Below are 17,460 nucleotides of genomic sequence, written 5' to 3'. Positions count from 1 at the left end.
TGCTCTCTCTCTCTCTCTTTCTCTCTCTCTTTTTCTTTTTTTTAATCTAACAAAGTTTTTCACATTTTAGTTAAGTTGCAATTTTCAGACTCATGAGTTGAGTTTTTGACCAAAGGCGTTCACATTGAAACCCCAGTTTTATGTAGTGTACATTGATAATTAGGCGTTAAACTCTTTATATATCAAGTGAAATGATTTATCCAAGGCACACGAACAGTGGAGAGAGGAAAGGTGCAAAAAAAAAAAGTCACAGAAAGAAATTATTGGAATGGAAAAAAATATAAGTTTTGTATGGAGATTGGAAAAGTATAGAATTGTTTTTACACATCTTAAATATTAGAAAAAGAAAGGCTCTATTTATATTTCCTTCCCTCTATTTATTTTTTTATTTTTGCTTATCCTTCCTCTTCTTCATTTATTTCCTTTCCTCCTGTCTTTCCTACCTTCCTCCCATCTGTTTCTGCCAGTCCTTTCTTTTAGGGGTGCACCGATTTATCGGGGCTGATTTCCTTCGGTCAGGCGTTTTAAAGATCAATAATCGGACAGAAAACTGAAATTGGTGCAACCCGACTTTCTTCCATCCTTTGTTTGTTTTGTTTTTGTTCTTTCTGCATCATATCCATCAATCCTTTATTCATTTTTTCCATATTTTGCTCTTTCCTCCTATCCATCCGATCATTCTTTTTTCACTGTTTCCTTCCGTTGTTCCTTACTTCATACAATCTATAGATCTATCAATTCTTTCTTCCATACTTTTTTCTTTTCTATCCCTCCTTTCCTTACTCCACCAACTGAGCCTCTTTCATCCTTTTTGTCCTTACGATCTATTGCCATTTTTTCCTTATTTATTTCCTGTCATACTTCCTCTTCTCTTTTTGCTTCTCTCCTGCTATCCATACTCCTTTCCTTCCACACTTCCTCCCTTTCTTGTTTACTTCATGAGGTTTTTCCCGTCATTCATCTGAGAAGTATAGAACTATCTGCCATCAATGGCGTCAAGGTTTTGCTTCTAACCTTTAAAAGTGTCAAAGAACAGAACAGAGACCTCTCTGCATTTGCGTTAGGAAAAGTGCGGATACGACGAAAACAAGGAGAACGTTCGTAGAAATGAAGCAAGAAAAGAACGGCAGACCAAGTGAAGAGATGCACCAATAAATTAAACAAACAAAGGTTTGGGTTTTTTTTTTTTTTTGAGAGTGCTGACAAGCAGCTCAGCTGGTGTGGAGCTGGAGTGGGTGGAGCCAGTCGGTGAGTGGAGGGGTGAGAGTGGGAGGTGTTGTGGCGGATGGGGAGAGGGGTCTGCCCTCTGACATGACCCCGTCACATGAGAGGTGAGCCAACACGTACCGTGGGGCCATTAAACAGCTCGACGCCAGGTAAGAGACCGATTCCATCCGCCTCGTTTCATACGCTGATGACACCGTGTGCAATTTATTTCACCTCCAAACCGGGTAACAACGTACAGCCGTTTAGTTTTAGCACAAATCCCATCAAGATGGGCAGAGGTTTTTCAATTGGAAAAAATTAAAAGCTATGAAAAAGACATCAGGAAGTTGTCAGGGCCTGAGAGTGGTTAGGGAATCTGAGAAAAGCAAATAATAATAATAATGATAATAATAAACGGTGTAAATCTTTATGTTGGTGGTTGTAGTTTAGTACAGAGAATGTCAACGCTTTCCAGAAGTTCACCCGAACATTGTTCTCTCAGCAGCCATTCAGTCGCTCTAAATGAGCGGCACCTTTCAGAGAGGCCGACATTCAGCACAACAAAACAGAGCAGGCCACGAGGCTGCATGTAGAGAACTGGGGAAGATGGCAGTTTTACACCACAATCCAAAAACTGCACTGGTTTTCATGGATTATACAGCCAGACAGCTGAATAGTTTTAATCAGAATGGGGTTTTTTCACATCTTAAACAAAATCGTTGCTTCATCAGAACTTGGAATGTAACAAAATATTGAGTTTTCTAACGGATTGCTTTCTATTTTAAGAGCAGACTAAAGGGTGTGAACTGTAGATGGATTATATACACAGGTCTATTTATTGTTAATCTGCCACACAGATGCTGGATGGCATTTTGAGTTTTCATCGGTACTGCACTGCCCTCAAGTGGTCATAGCTGGAAACTGCACTCCAAAAGACTTGTGACGGAAGCAGTTCTTCTCCTTCACAGTTTTCTAACTCTGGCCTTTGTCCATTATAGCCTAGTAGGTGTCAATTCAGATGAAGTATCTCTTCAGCACGGTCCAAGTTAGAGAAATTTACTATTTAACTATTTAAGGTTGTGGATCACTTGTTTTTTTTTTAAGCCTTTTACGTGCAGACACTAATTTAAGTTGATTACATGCTCTTTTAAAAGTGTGATCATTGCTTTCTAACTTTTGTTTTATTCTGTGCCCTCTAGAAAATGTAACAAAAACTTGTAATTTTTTTTTTCTACAAGATAATTTCATTCTAAATGCCAACAGTGTCCAACTTTAAAAGGAAACAAGTCTTATTTATTGTGAGATGTGTTGGATTTCTACTATTTGAATCCTTTACTATAGCATATAAAATGCCTCTTTGTTATGCGCAATCATTGGTCATTTACACCAGAACTTCAGCATTATTGCTTCAAAACAGGATAGCATGATTACAGCTTAAACATTTTGAATGTTCTTTGGCATCTTTAGCAATTAGCACAGTTAGCGCTACTTACAGCAGACTGTGTGGGTATCATCTGCACAGACTTTCACTTTAACTGCAAGGGCAACATTTCTTAATCCAACATGCTCTATCATGACAGATTAAAGAGGTCAACTTTGCTGTTCTATGTTCCAACTTCCCGTTGTTTGTTGTAGTCCAGCTGTTTGTTGTTTTTCTGTTTTCTTTACACTGGATTCCCGTCTATTTGTGCCTCAGTATTCACAGATGCACTTATTTGTGTAGTTTTCTGTGGAACATCGGTCCAGACCAGGGGTGCCCAAACTTTTTGAGACCAAGATCTGCTTTTTCTCTCTCACCAGCCGGCTGAGATCTACCTCATGACACGAACACATAAAAATGGTAAATGAAACTCTATTGACTTATTTTATATGCAAATATACATCAGTTATAGCAGAAGTAATAAGGTGATAGAAAACCTAACTACTGGTTTCTCAGTCACAAGCTGGTTGCAAACCTGAGGCCAGCAGGTGTCAGTCAGTTATGGTAGATCTGAACTTTTTGGTTGTCCTCAATATGAGAAGCTACAGACTGATAGGAGGAACCAAAGAGCTCTGTAAAGGTAAAGGCAAATCTTCTGAAGCTGGGATATAATTCATTTAATTTCACATAATTACCGCGGTAGAAGCCATTTGTTTGGTATCATTGTAGCAAGAAATAAGCACGAAAAATTCAAATATATTTAAATTATACTAAGTGAACATGAAGTCCCTCCAGGTTTCCAGGCTTGATATTTATTTCTCGATTATTAATAAGCGCTCCCCTGAACACAGCGATGGTTGATTAGCTAATTTAAACTCCTGCTCTGCTGGTCAGTCGGTCTTTGGGTCGCCTTGTTTTTCTTAATGAAACCGAAACGCACTGAATTGTGCAACATCCTGTTGAAATGATAATTACTGAGATTATTTTGTTGATTTTTTATTATTATTATTATTATTTTTATTTTTTAATGAAGCTACAAACGTTTAGGATCTTAGTGAATATTTTTGATAAGCGGATCAGAAGAGGAAGTTCTGGTTTCAGGCGGCGTTCAGTTTGTCACCTACTGCCGAGATCAACTCAAAACCTTCGATCGACGTATTGAGCACCCCTGGTCCAGAGTATTGCCAGAGAGCTCGTCTCTTGGTGCTGACTTGATGTATCTGTTAGAGTGGATGTTACCTTCTGTGGTTGTGCTAATCAGGGCTGTTCAAGTGTGAAACTGGTTACCAGCTAATTTCTCAGTGAACTGAAACTACACAATAACTAAGTACAGTTTAAACACGCATATCAAATATAATATAACCTTTTATCCAGTTCTTTATTTGTAAATTTGTTATTTAGTAACTATAATGTCAATGAAAATTAGCTTTACCATGTAAGCGTCATCACTTGAAGGAAGAATGGTAGCGCCTCTCATGTATTGTGGTCTGACATTAACTAATAGCCACATATGGGTTATGTCTCAAAAAACAGCTTTTTGTTTTGTTTCTTGTCATTAAATTACGTGTTTTAAATAATATAGCCATGTTTTTTGGAGTTTTAGCACATATAGTTCCTGAACAAGTTTCGCCAGACATTGATAAATTGTTCAGTCATTGTTGATGGACATAGTTCAATTATGGTTTTTTTTATGAACACATTGATTTGTATACTATCATAATTATGGAAATTGAAATCTAAGCTGCTAGTGACTAAATAAATGCTGAAATCTGGGGTCCCTAAAACATGTTTTTATGCTATTCGCTAATTGTCTCGCTAACTGGGCATCTAAAGTACTGGAATGCATTTTAGGAGCTGAAAAATGTCGCTTGAAGTTGGACCAGCTTGTGGAAAACCTTATTCTGAAATGTTCTACTTGGTTTTATTTAGAGGCATGCAGTGTTCCTAAAAGCCGTGACGTTTTCCGAGAACGATATTTAATTATAATCTCTGTGAAAGAGTGATCTTACAGAGTATGATATGCGGTCACTTTCACAGGACTTTTTGGAAAGAGCCAATGCTTTCTATGTGATGTACGCATTATTCTCACTCCTGGCTTTTCTGTACCACAGATACACTGAAAATATAGATATTTTTCTTTATCTAGATCCTGAATCATTGACTCATTAAAGCCTGGGTCGATTTAACACAACAACATCAAATGGGTTAAAAGTGACTAATGTTTTAACATTTAGACTAACGAGCACTGTGGTCAGCATGTTGATGTTGAATATAGTAGCTAGCATTAGCTACTATAGCATTAGCTACTTTTGTTAGCTACTTAAGGCTAATCGCATCTCTGTGAGCAGACTTGTTCCGTAATGTGAACATTGTTATACTGCATCATTTTTAGCATTTCTTATTTCATCCTGAGGCTCCATCTCGTCTCTTCTCTAACCAAACACTTGGTCATAGTTTCTGGCTCAGTGTTTAGCTGGAAGGTCTTCCCGAAACAACATAAAACTCCTGATTTAGATCGGGGGAGGGAGTAAATTAACCCAGCAGTTTGCCGTGCAAACTTTCTTTGTAATCGTCCTGGGTTTGCGTTAACAGTAAAAGCAGGATTATTTTTTGAGAGACAAAGCTTTAGATACGTCAAGAATAACCAATGTGTTTTCTGTGTTTGCTGCAGGCGGTTCACATGTTACGAGTCTGGCAGGAGGAAAGGAAAGGACTTCTGCTAAGAGAGGATGTGCAGCTGTCATCAGTGAGTAAGGCGCACCAAAACTACAAGCTCTCTACCTGCTGCACCATAAATTATAATGGATATAATGGACAGAGCCCAGAGTCATATTTTATATATAACAAATTGCTTTATAAAAATTTGCACTGTATGTGTGGTTTTCCCTGAGTGTTTCTTTATAGTTTCAATTAGCAAATAACATTTTAGTTTTTTCCAACAAAAGTTTCTTAAGTTCAAACTCGTCTCATTGTAAAAAAAAAAAAAAAAAAAATACGGGCGACTGTGGCTCTGGTAGAGTAGTTGTCTTGCAATCAGAAGGTTGAAGGTTAGATTCCAGCTTCCTCCTGCCACATGTCGATGTGCCTCTGGGCAAGGCACTTAACCCTAAATTACCTATCAATCGGTGTATATCTGTGTTTGTGAATGGGTGAATGTGACTCTAGTGTAAAGCGCTTTGAGTGGTCAAAACGAGTGACTGAAATAAATGGTTCAGTCCATTTATTTGTTTGACAGCAAGTATATTTCAGCATTTAGCTATGTCTTTAAGCTAATTTGAGTAAAAATTCAGGGCAAATGGTAATAAGTAGATGGTAGAATACTAATATTATTTTTTAAAAATGGAAGCAAACAGTTGAAAAAGTTGCAGAGTAACTCAGCGTGTCCATGGTTAAATTTACTCTTCTTTCTTATTTTACTCGCATGCGTACAAACTATAGAACTCGTTGGTAAATAAGTTAATATAACAGTGGTGAAAATTTCCCAACTTTTGAAATAGTCCCAAAAATTAAAGCTGTGTGTTGCTCACACGTCAACAAGAAGGCGGAAGGCCGGCTGGGCAGTTATTGATTGACTGAGCTGCACTCGCTGGTTGACCGGGAGCTTCGGTCTAAACTGGGATGTTGCAACGTCAGTCCTTTGTGAGCGCCGTGTGGGGCAAGAGGGAGGATTTTTGGTTATATTGCTCATTTGCGGTAAGTTTCGCTGAAGTTTTATTTGCATATCTTGCTTTTTTAATCAGACTTAACATGCATTGTGCAGCCTTTACTCAAAAAATGTCCCCTAAGATAAATATATTGGCTTAATCAGGTAAAAATTTGCAATAACACGAAGGATTTTGTTAATCATGTTAACTCCAAAAAATAAACAGTGATCATTAAGAGTTGTATTTTTGTATGCAAAATCTGTTTAAGACCGTTTTTCTTTGAAATTATTGTACTAATTGTACAGTAAATAGCATACACTGATTATGACTACATCAGGTGAAATGAACAAATTAACTTTTCATCATCATCACATACCTGTCAATGGGTGGGATATGTTAACCAATCAATCAATCAATCAGGTAAGTTTATTTGTATACCACATTTAAGCAACAAGCCAGTTCAAAGTTTTTGCATCATAAAAACACACAAATAAAAAGTCCTAAAAATAACAAAGTCAACAATTGAGAAACCAGTGAGTGACAAACATTACAGTTTGACAAACGCCATCATCAAAATCATCAACAAACGTTAAAGATGTTGGTCATTTATCAGAGTTCAAAGGCAACTCTGAACATGTGGGGGGTTTTAGCCTTGATTTAAAGTTACATCTCAGTTGAATATTGTGTTGTCAGAGCTAATGCAATAGGATCAGTGGCATTGAGTAACCAAGGCTTACTGATGGGAGAGCAAAGAGTGTGCCGCATCGTCCGACCCAACAGCAAGTAAACAAGTTATGTTACTGCCGGATCTGACAGAACGATGAATGAAATACACATCGGTGCTTCATGGGGTAACACAGCGGAAGACCCCTGATCATAATGTTCCTCCTCGTTGGTGTGTATTTTGAGCCGCGATGTTGTCTGTCTGGTGTTTTTCTCATACAGAGAAGGAGTTCATTGTGCAGAGATGGCCATGGTATGCCTAACGGACTTTGAGGAGTACGCAAAGGCACATCTTTCAAAGGCCACCTGGGATTATTACGCAGCCGGAGCTGATGAATGCTGCACCAGAGACGACAATCTGCTGGCTTACAAAAGGTACGCTGGACATAACACAGCTTTTGACTTATTTACTTTTTCATTGATGCAGTGTTTAAAATCTGTGTGGGGGTACATTTCTTACTAGGTTTAATATTGAGTTGTTGACCATTTAGAGACGCGTTTTTACGTGGACTTTGTGCTGTTTGGACACATCTTTGCCTTCTCTGAGCAGTCTCTGTTAAGGTGAAGTTGTGTAATAATTAACCTGTTGCTACATTTTAGCCAGACCCACTGTTAGGACAGAGGAACTTCTTTGGAAGTTGCTTCCCCTGTGGAACAAGGAATCGTGATTTTGTTTTTCCTATCGTACGAATTGAGTCAAAATCTGATGTCGTGAGAAAAGAGCTGAGTCCAAAAATGAACAGTCTACCTACGATCGAGACATTTGGATCATACATGAAAAAAACGAGAATGCGGATAAAACTGGATACCAAGAGATTCTTCCAAAGACTTGCAGTGTCTGGAAAAAGGTGGTCTGGCGTCAGGATACCTCCTGGTCTCCACAGTTTGAAGGTTTTACAGCCCCACTGGACGGAGACCTCCGGATATTTTGTTGAAGGGACTGTATGTTGACTTTGACAAGGTTCTGGCTTGGTAACCTGGGGTGTGCCTGGGTCTCTCTCCTGGACTCATTAACCCTAAAAAATCTAATCTTGGATAAGTGGATGATCTCCGTGTGATCATCATTCTATAGGTGAAACTTTCAGCCTGTTGGGGCAAAAGCACACGCATTTATACGTCGATCGGTAGGCAACCTGGGGGAAAGGCACAGATGTTTAACTGGATTTAAATCAGAGCTCATCGACAAGAGGAACCAACAATCTTCCGATTGCAAGGTGATTATTCTATCTTGCAATACTTTTTGGTATGACAACACCACCAATAATTTTATTGGTGGTGTTCCAATACTTTTATAAGTATCATTATATTTGTCCAGGCCTGTTTAATTAGTTTTTTTTAATGTATATAATTCTGTTGAACCACATTTGACCAATGATTTTCATTGGTTAATTTTAGTAATAATAGATAAACTTCAGTAGGTTTTGTCTACAAGTACTTCAGTCTTTTCCAGTTATTTCAGTGACCATTGTGGGTTTTTAAATCATTAACAGAGGACTCCCACGTCCACGTCTGTAAACACTACGGTTAAAAAGGTTTGGTGGTTTGATTTCAGACTTTTTAACAGTGTTCTACGGATTTTCTGCCCCATTTTTGTCTCCAAAAGAAGTCATATTTCTGTTCACACATTGCCATGTACCACTGTAACATCAGGGCCTTCAGAACCTCCTTGAAGAGTTTCCCTTCATAGAGAACCAATCAATCCCACTGAATTATTCATGTCTGTCCTCCAGGATCCGTTTGAGGCCTCGCATCCTGCGGGACGTGTCAGTAAGTGACACGCGCACCACGGTGCAGGGGACAGAAATAGGCTTTCCCGTCGGCATTGCACCGACGGCCTTCCACTGCCTGGCCTGGCATGAAGGCGAGGTGGCTACAGCTCGCGGTGAGTCACGTTCGTCTCCGTGTGTCGTAACGAGCGAAAGTTTTATCCTCCTTTTCATGTCTTCAACTTTTACCTCCAAGGAAAGTCTTTGTAATGTTTTTTTTATTTTTTTATTTCTACTTAATTTTTTGCTCTGTACATCAGATACTCCGTCGTAAATTGAAGTTGCATTTTGGCCTCAGATTTGGAGGATCTCGGAGGGGAAATGACTAAAACATGAACTCCATTATGTGCTGGAAGATTTACTGGCACTATAAAACGCCAGCTAATGAGAGTAAAATAGTCAATGTCTTCCTTATCCCGAATGACAATGATCCTAAATCACGCCGCTGATGCAGAAAACACACATCTTGAATAGAAAGCATAAGAGCTCGGACATGCAGACGCCAAACCACACCATTGCTGAGTCCGGACCGAATCGCTTTGATAGATACAGAACGAGAGAATATTCAGAGAAACGCTCATTAAGAAAACCTGGAGAACTATTTGTGAACCCAACTGCCTTATGTAGTGAAATGTGTTTAGTTATTCATACATTTAATTTATTTTCATTCGTGTTCAAGTCTTAGGATTTCAGATGGGGGAGGAAAAAAAAGTGTCCGACTTGTGTTTGTGTTACTCTCTGTTCAACTCACTTCAGTTCAGTTTATTCACAGCACATGTTGGCATTTTGTAGAAACGTCAATGAAATCCAGTTCGCTTGTTGCAGAAATCCTTAATTCAGCAACAGCGGCAGTGCTCAAACCGAACACTAGGGGGAAGTGTTGCAAGCTGAACCAGCAGCTTCGCAAGAATCATTTATTATTTAATAAACAATGAATCATTTATTCAAAGAACCAATCAGATATTCAATCTACCCCAAAGGTTTCTGTCTTTAATATGGCCACAAAAAAATAATTCATACAGTTAGAGGCAGAATTATTAAGCACCGGTGCAAAGTATTGATCCTAATTATAATTTTTTAATTTACAGTACTTCTCAAAAGTATTCATGGCCCTTAAATTGTTACATATTTTTCCCCTCTAGAACCACAAACTTCATTGTTTGTGTGGGACGTAATTTCAGCTGCAGGTTTTTATTGCTGCCTCTTAGCTTTGGACAGTTAGAGACTGAAGTGTTGCTTATTCCTCTCTGAAGAATGGCTCAAGTTCAGTCGGACTGGATTGAGACTGTGATGGTCCGATTTAAAAAGTCATAAATTCTCCACGTTTGGTTGTGGGGATGAAGGACAGACCAGAACCAGAAGGCCTGAGTGGTTTGTACGGTTGATACAATGACAACAGATCTCTAATGTATTTTGGTGTTCAGTTATTCAGTTATGTATAAGCTAAAAAAAAGTATTTTAAAGTCTATTCTCTGAGCCTAGGACTTTATATGATCAATCTTCCTGTTTTTTCTATTACCTGTGAACACACTATCTTAACTTAAGGGGTTAAGGATGTAGAAATGCTTGCTAAACTTTCCAAATTTTAATTTGTAAAAATAAACGTGAAAACCATGTATGTATTTTACTTTCAACACACAGTACTGTGCTACCTTCCCGAGCACTGTAAATGGGAATATTAAACCTTTGTACCTTTCAATGGGAAGTCCCACCATCACTCATCACACCAATGATTCCCCCCCACACAGCCACCGAGGCTCTCAACACCTGTTACATCACCAGCACCTACTCCACCTGCTCAGTGGAGGAGATCGTTGCGGCGGCGCCCAGCGGCTACCGCTGGTTCCAGCTCTACGTGTACCGGGAGAGGAGGCTGTCCGAGCAGCTGGTGCACCGGGTGGAGGCGCTCGGCTACAAGGCCCTGGTCCTCACGGTCGACGTGCCCTACACTGGAAAGCGCCGCAACGACATCCGCAACCAGTTCAGGCTGCCGCCGCACCTCAAGGTCAAGAACTTTGAGGGCGTTTTCCAGGTAAGAGGATGGATCGGCACAGCAGGGGCAAGGAGTTGGCGATAAAAGGAGATAAAAGGAAAAGGTTCAAGACGGACTGTTGGGCAACCCAAAGCCGCAGCCTGTAGCATTTAGAGAAAAAAATTTTTCCGTATATATTTTGTGGCGGCATAGTGTGAGACAGATAATCTATTTAAAAAAATCAAGCTCCTCCATTTTCTCCCCATCCTACTATTGCAATCTGCAGAAAAGCACCACTTCCGGTCAAAAACAACCAATCAGAGCCAGGAGGAGGGTGTTAGTGCTGTCAATCACACCTGTGAACATGCTGCTAGATGGACTAATGGTGAAAAAAGCAACTTTCCATTTCAGGAAAACTGTTTCTTTAGCATGAGCTCTGCCGTTGGAAAGCTGTAGCATAGCAGAGAGCAACAGAGAGACTGTGAGCACATACACAAGCGTGATTGCCAGCGCTACGACCCTCTTCCTGGCTCTGATTGGTTGTTTCTGATCAAGTAGTGTTTTTCTACACTATAGTGGTGTGTTTCTTCTGGGAGCACAAAGGCAGAAGAACTTGAGTTTTTCATAGATTATCTGTCTTACACTTTCACAACATAGTGACAATAAATATGTAAAAAACATTTTGTTTTATAAAAGTTACTACTATAGTTTGAAGGTTTCCATTTTAATTCTTTCTTATGTGATTTTAGAAGATAAAGTCTGTAAATTAGATTTTTTTTTCTTACTTATTTCTGTCCGATGGTGATAATTTCCTTTTGAGGAAGTAAAACTTATTTGACAGAGTCTCATATAACACAGCCTAATGCAAGCAAGTTGAAATCTAACCCGACGTTTAAAGTTTCCCATATTATTCTCTATAACCGCTGCTGATTTTTGACGAGTGAAACCTTCACCGGAGCTGTTCTTGTCGCACTATCAGCAGGAGGCGAGCGTCCCAGAGGAGTACGGGATACCGGCCAACACCTTGGACCCGTCTATCAGCTGGAAGGACATCCACTGGCTGCAGTCCATCACCCGCCTCCCCATCATCATCAAGGGCATCCTGACCAAGGAAGACGCCGAGGTGGCCGTGGAGCATGGCGTCCAGGGTATCATCGTGTCCAACCACGGGGGGAGGCAGCTGGACGGCGGCCCGGCGTCGGTACATGCCAAACACGTTTCTCATAACTTCACCTTTAAAAAGGAATTTGTCGTAAACGGAGTCACACAGGGCGATTGTGGAGTCACTACAATGAGTTCTTTCATTATTATAGTTTAAATAATGAACGATAACTAATAACGAAAGATCTGAGTTGCTTAAAAATAAGAGTCAGCAGCCTCAGTTAAACAACTGTCAGTGATGTCTTAGAGAATTATTTTATTTTATAATAAAATGAGAAAACCTACTGAAAATGGACGGCTTGTAACACTGTTTTGACAGAACTAAAACAAACTACTTTTTGTATTATTATATATATATATTTACATTCTTTTGAAGATCCCACTTAAAAAGCTTAAGATCTTCTAAAACCATTTTGTTCAATAAATTTCTGGATGTCCCAAAATCCGGATTAGATTTTTTTTTGTCTTCAGTACCGATCCAAATTTAAACTGCTGGTCTGATAATATATTGAAATTATTTGCATCAGTGCTGTTTATAATCTTGATAAGGTTTATAGAGCGGTAAAATAAAACAGTACACGCTATGTTTTCATTTGTACATGATCACTTTGAGGGAGTTTCTCTAGTGATCTAGAGGACTTTAGTTTGTAATGGAGTTTTTCTTTACTTTAGTGGATATATTGTCCTAATTAAAGTGTCTGCAGGCAGGCCTTAAAGGGGCTGTATCATGTAAAATCAACTTTTTTTTAGCTTTACATCTTGCTGTAATGTTATTCCATCATCAAAAACATACCCCACTCTGCTCCTTCAGACTAGCCAGCAGCAATTAGTAAACATCTGGTGCAACTGCGGCTCCACTGACCTCATTATAGGAGCTACTTCTCAGAGCAACGCTGGTAAAATGTTGTTGAGGGTTTCTTAAAGAGACAGACGCCCAATTCCAAGGCGTTGCACTACAAAGTCAAATTTCTTGTAAGTCATATTTGGTATTTATTGCATTTTTACAAAGGAGTTACTTGATTCTGCTACAAAATAACACTATATGTCTGGAAAGTACATAATACTGTCCCATTGATACAATGCTCAAAGATGGGGACTAGCGTAACGTTCTGACCACGCATTTATTTTAAAACACATTTCCTTCCAAGCATTTGAAAGATTCATCTGCAGTCTTCAATAAAGTCAAACTTTGCTCCTACTTATGTTTTTTTTTTTTTTGTAAAGCAAAACAACGCTAAGCTAACGTTAACATGTTTGATTTGTTTTTATACGACTTATTGATTTAGCTTTCAACCTCCAGTAAGTTCCAGTGAATTATGTACCAACAACATCTCACAGAAAACATACATTTCATATATGAAACACTTTGCCTCACTCGACGTAAACTTTATTGTCTCCCTCGTGAACAGCTATTATTGGCACACAGCAGATGCCACATGACGTAGAGAGGGTAGACTTTTTTTTTCAGCACACCGCTGACTGCTGATGATCTCTGGAATTTCATTCTCAAAGGAAAAACACTTACTACATGGTGTTTTGGAACATTCCAGTCTCACTTGTTATGAACGGATCCCATTTGGTTACAGCTGAATTCAACCAGAACCACCTGTTCTTCCAAATGATTGCGGCAGGAAGCTCTGCTGACTCAGCAGATTGCGAGGGCGGTTAATCACCAACATGATAACAGTCGATGTCGAGTTGACTAGTGGCACATCTAAAACATCAAGGCTGAAACTTTGGGAAACAGGTTTACTACATCACTAAGTAATATGTGTTGTCAGTAATAGAGTTTTGGAAGCAATCTACATAGAAACCCGTCGATGCCTGACGTGATGAGAAAGGCCTCACTCTGAAATAGTTTAGCCGTAAAGAACAGTAGATCAGTGAGTGGAGCGTTGGGTAACATCTGTCTGATGGCATTACTTCCCCGATCTTTATTTAACAGATCGACATCTCTGGCAGAGATCGTGGAGACGATCGTGGCAGGACAAAGACAGTGTCGTCGATGGAGGAATCAGGACAGGAAGCGACGTCCTCAAAGCGCTGGCCTTGGGGGCCAAGTGTGTGTTCATCGGCCGTCCAGCCGTGTGGGGCCTCGCATACAAGGTACCACAGCCGTGGGAGGCCGAATGTGTGTGTGATTGGTTATTTAGAAATGTGTATTAGGGGGAGTGCTGTGGTGGCGTAGGGGATAGAGCGACCCACATTTGGAGGCCTTCAGTCCTCGACCCAGCCGTCGCGGGTTCGATTCCCGGACCCAGCCGATGTTTGCCGCATGTCTTCCCCCCTCTCCTGTCAACCTACTGTCATATAAGGGACACTAGAGCCCACAAAAGACCCTCTGGAGGGAATAAAAGAAATGTGTGTTAGGGTGATCCGTGACGTTTGAATGCAACAGGGGTTCTTTTTTGTGTGTGTGTCTTTTGTTTAGCGCTAAAGACGTAAAATGTTTGTCTGCTGTCCTGCAGTTTATGACCCTTTTTCTCATATCATTTTGACTTTATTCTCATACAACTTTGTTTTCATAACACTGCGACGTAATTCTCATGATATTATGACTTTATTGATGTAATATTATTTCTTTATTCCCAAAATATGACATTTTGCTCGCAGTCTTGACTTTATCCTCATAATATTAAAACTGTACTCTTGTAACATTATGGCTTAATACTTTATACTAACTTTATACTTGCATTATTTCAACTTTGTCTTTATTCTCCTAATATTACCACTTTACCCTCATATTGTTATGACTTTATTCTTGTATTAATTCGACTTTATTTTCATACGACTTTATTCTCATATTATTTTGACTTTATTCTCACTTGACATTATTCTCGTCATATTATGACTTTCACCTGGTAAGTTATTTTAATATTTTTCTTAGTCTGGCTCTAGCACTCTGCCGTAGGCAGGTTACAGTGGTAGAGAGGCAGTCATTGTATCTTGTGTGATTTACCAGGGGGAGGAAGGAGTGAGGGAAGTTCTTCAGATCCTGAATGACGAGTTCCGTCTTTCCATGGCTCTGTCAGGTCAGTCTGACACTCGAGGTTTAGCGACCCAAACAGAAATTGCTGAAACAATAACATTCACGGTGTCCTTTCTTTCCGTCACGAATGACCCGACGCAGGTTGCAGGAACGTAGCCGAAATCAACAGGAACCTCGTTCAGTTTTCCAAACTTTGACGACAACAACTTTGACAACGACAACGGCGACGGTTCCGCTTTAGCAGGATTCTGGCCTGAACCGAAGCTTAAGCCCGAGATGTAACGACGAACGCACCGAGGACGGGTTTACGTCAGAACCCGCCGGCGCCAGGAAATCACGGCTCACGGACGCCTGTGCCTGGAATTCGACTTGTAATCACCCCCATTGTACGAGTGACAGGATGTTGTGAGAAAGTGGAGTGTTGTTGGAAGACTGAGCGATCGATTAATGAAAGTGTTTTTGGCTTTGGTGGCGGAAAGGATGTGGGCGCTTATCATAAAATCAAACACATTTCTTCTGGTTAAACTGTGCGATGTTTGTGAGAAATGATACCAGTGCTTGTGGTTGAATAAATACCTTCTGAGATGAACACTTTGGGTTCCTTTTGTTATATAATTTTTCTGATTTCTTTTTTTTTTTAAAACCACATATACAATAACAAATTTCGCTGGACGATAAATTGCCCCAGAAGTTATCACGATACGTTTATCGTGTTTTGGAACCATATGTTTATTATTGTTTTGGAACCATTTTCAAGTAATATAACGGGATAGTAATACAAGAACACGTTCTCAAACGTCAATAAACATAAATTTAAACACTGGAACTGGAAGACGTTAAAATATCCAAAATAAATAAATGAAACAACAAATAAAATGAACTATAAAGTCACCGTAAACAAAATTGCTCTTCAAAAAGTCGAGACCAAAGCATCAAAGACTTTTGCCGCTCAGTTTTTGGTAGAAAGTGAAAATGGAGAAATTATAGTGCTTGTTTGAATTTATTATGTGATTAATTAATTTATATCCTAGTTCAATAGATGTGTATTTATATAACACACCTGAAGTCATGCCTGGTTAAATGTTTGCGTCTCCTAGCCGTTTCCTTTGGCTCGATGTTTGGCCTCATGAATCCGTAGAGCTCATTGAAATTGTTTGGTTTTCTAGTCGGGTTGAGCGTGCGGCTTTTCGACGGCCTTTCCAGAAGCTCAGCAATAGCCAGTTTCAGTCTTTCCTAAACTGGTTGTGACGTGTTGGAGCTCCCCGTCCAGGTTTCAGCTTGCAACCCTCTGAGTTGAGATGATGCAAAAGAACATGGAGGCAGTCTTTCTTCATTGCGATTCCCTCCATCTTGTGTAACACCAATCGGTCTCAATGCTACTACGGCCAATTGTGTCTTCCTTGATTTGAAATCCTCCCATTGACTCCAAACATGCTTGTTATTTCGGCCAAACCGTATCGGTTGTCTCTCATAATGCTTTTCTACATGTTGATATTTAGGTTGCTCGTGTGCGTAGCTGTTTTTGTCAATATGATTGCTGAATCTTGAACCCTCTCTGTTCATATTGGGGTAAAACTGATTGATTGAAAATGGGTCTTTCTCTGAGTAGATAGATTTTCAACAGGCAAATAATGTCAAAAACATTAAAACTGATGTTGTATTTGATGACTTAGACTATTGTTAAGCTTCTGGGATGTTTTAAACTTTAGTGACAACATTCGTCATCTGTGTGTCAATCAATCAATCGAGCTTATTTGTATAGCACATTTCAGAAACAAGGCAAAGTGCTTTACATCATAAAACCACAAAAATGAAAAGTCATAAGAATATCATACAGTCACCGAATTAAGACACCAGTTACATACATCAAAATTGTCAATACACATCATATTCCAGTGATTATGGGCCAAAAGCGACTCTAACCAGGTGGGGCTTAAGCCATGATTTAAAGGAAGTCAGTGTTTCAGCAGTGTGGCAGTTCTCTGGATGTTTATTCTAGATTTGTGGTTCATAGAAGCTGAATGCTGTTCCTCCATGCTTGGTTCTGGCTGGGTTTTGGTTAACATCCAAATACATTGTGCAGATGCTATTCAGTTTGAGGTTTCACAGCCACCAGAGCTGAATTAGGAGTGTTTAAACTATAGGTTTTGTAGTTTTAACATGGAACTGGGGGTAATTTATCGACCACCACTCTATCCTGGGTCATTATTTAAACAGAATTGAGGAAAATTGTTAGATTGGCTTGAGGAACAGATTGGCACAGCTGCATTTTGATGGCCAAAAAAAAATTGTGGTGTAGGCGCAACTGGCTAAAAGTAGTATTTTACAAATATTGTGTCTACGATTTAGCAACATATGGATTAGAGAAAATCCATAGTTAGGTCAAACTCATCTTCGCAATTCTTATGTTTGAAATTCGTTGGTGTTTTTTTTTTTTTTTGCAGTATTGTCATTGTACTCTGAAAAATGTTTAATTCAAATGGGTCTTTGTAGGCCCAAACTTAACATAACATTCATGTTCATGAACAGCAGACGCTCTGGTTTTCATCAGCCGTCTGAACAAGTTAAGTCTTTGAAAA

General features: G+C 39.4%; 1 protein-coding gene across 6 annotated transcripts in view; it reads left to right on the top strand.

Annotated features, from left to right (window-relative positions):
* Positions 1-15,470, top strand: part of hao2 (hydroxyacid oxidase 2 (long chain)) — a 36,803-nt gene extending 21,333 nt beyond the window's left edge. Inside the window, exons 2-10 of one of the 6 annotated variants that reach the window (XM_044131736.1) lie at positions 5,298-5,372; positions 7,216-7,368; positions 8,724-8,875; positions 10,508-10,791; positions 11,711-11,947; positions 12,588-12,611; positions 13,879-13,998; positions 14,855-14,924; positions 15,023-15,470. In XM_044131736.1, coding sequence (XP_043987671.1) covers positions 5,356-5,372; positions 7,216-7,368; positions 8,724-8,875; positions 10,508-10,791; positions 11,711-11,947; positions 12,588-12,611; positions 13,879-13,998; positions 14,855-14,924; positions 15,023-15,078 — 1,113 coding nt within the window. In that variant the 5' untranslated portion in view covers positions 5,298-5,355 and the 3' untranslated portion in view covers positions 15,079-15,470. Of the gene's footprint in view, positions 1-1,320; positions 1,377-3,006; positions 3,047-5,297; positions 5,373-6,228; positions 6,320-7,073; positions 7,093-7,215; positions 7,369-8,723; positions 8,876-10,507; positions 10,792-11,710; positions 12,331-12,587; positions 12,612-13,878; positions 13,999-14,854; positions 14,925-15,022 lie in introns of those variants that run through there. The other 5 variants (XM_044131731.1, XM_044131732.1, XM_044131733.1 and 2 more) reach the window with 5 other exon arrangements.
* The last annotated feature ends 1,990 nt before the right edge of the window (positions 15,471-17,460 follow it).

The sequence above is a fragment of the Gambusia affinis genome, linkage group LG11 (genome assembly GCF_019740435.1).
Source record: "Gambusia affinis linkage group LG11, SWU_Gaff_1.0, whole genome shotgun sequence".
Classification (NCBI taxonomy): domain Eukaryota; kingdom Metazoa; phylum Chordata; class Actinopteri; order Cyprinodontiformes; family Poeciliidae; genus Gambusia; species Gambusia affinis.
Note: the sequence above shows the minus strand (reverse complement) of the source record. Positions and strands in the feature narration are given on the sequence as shown.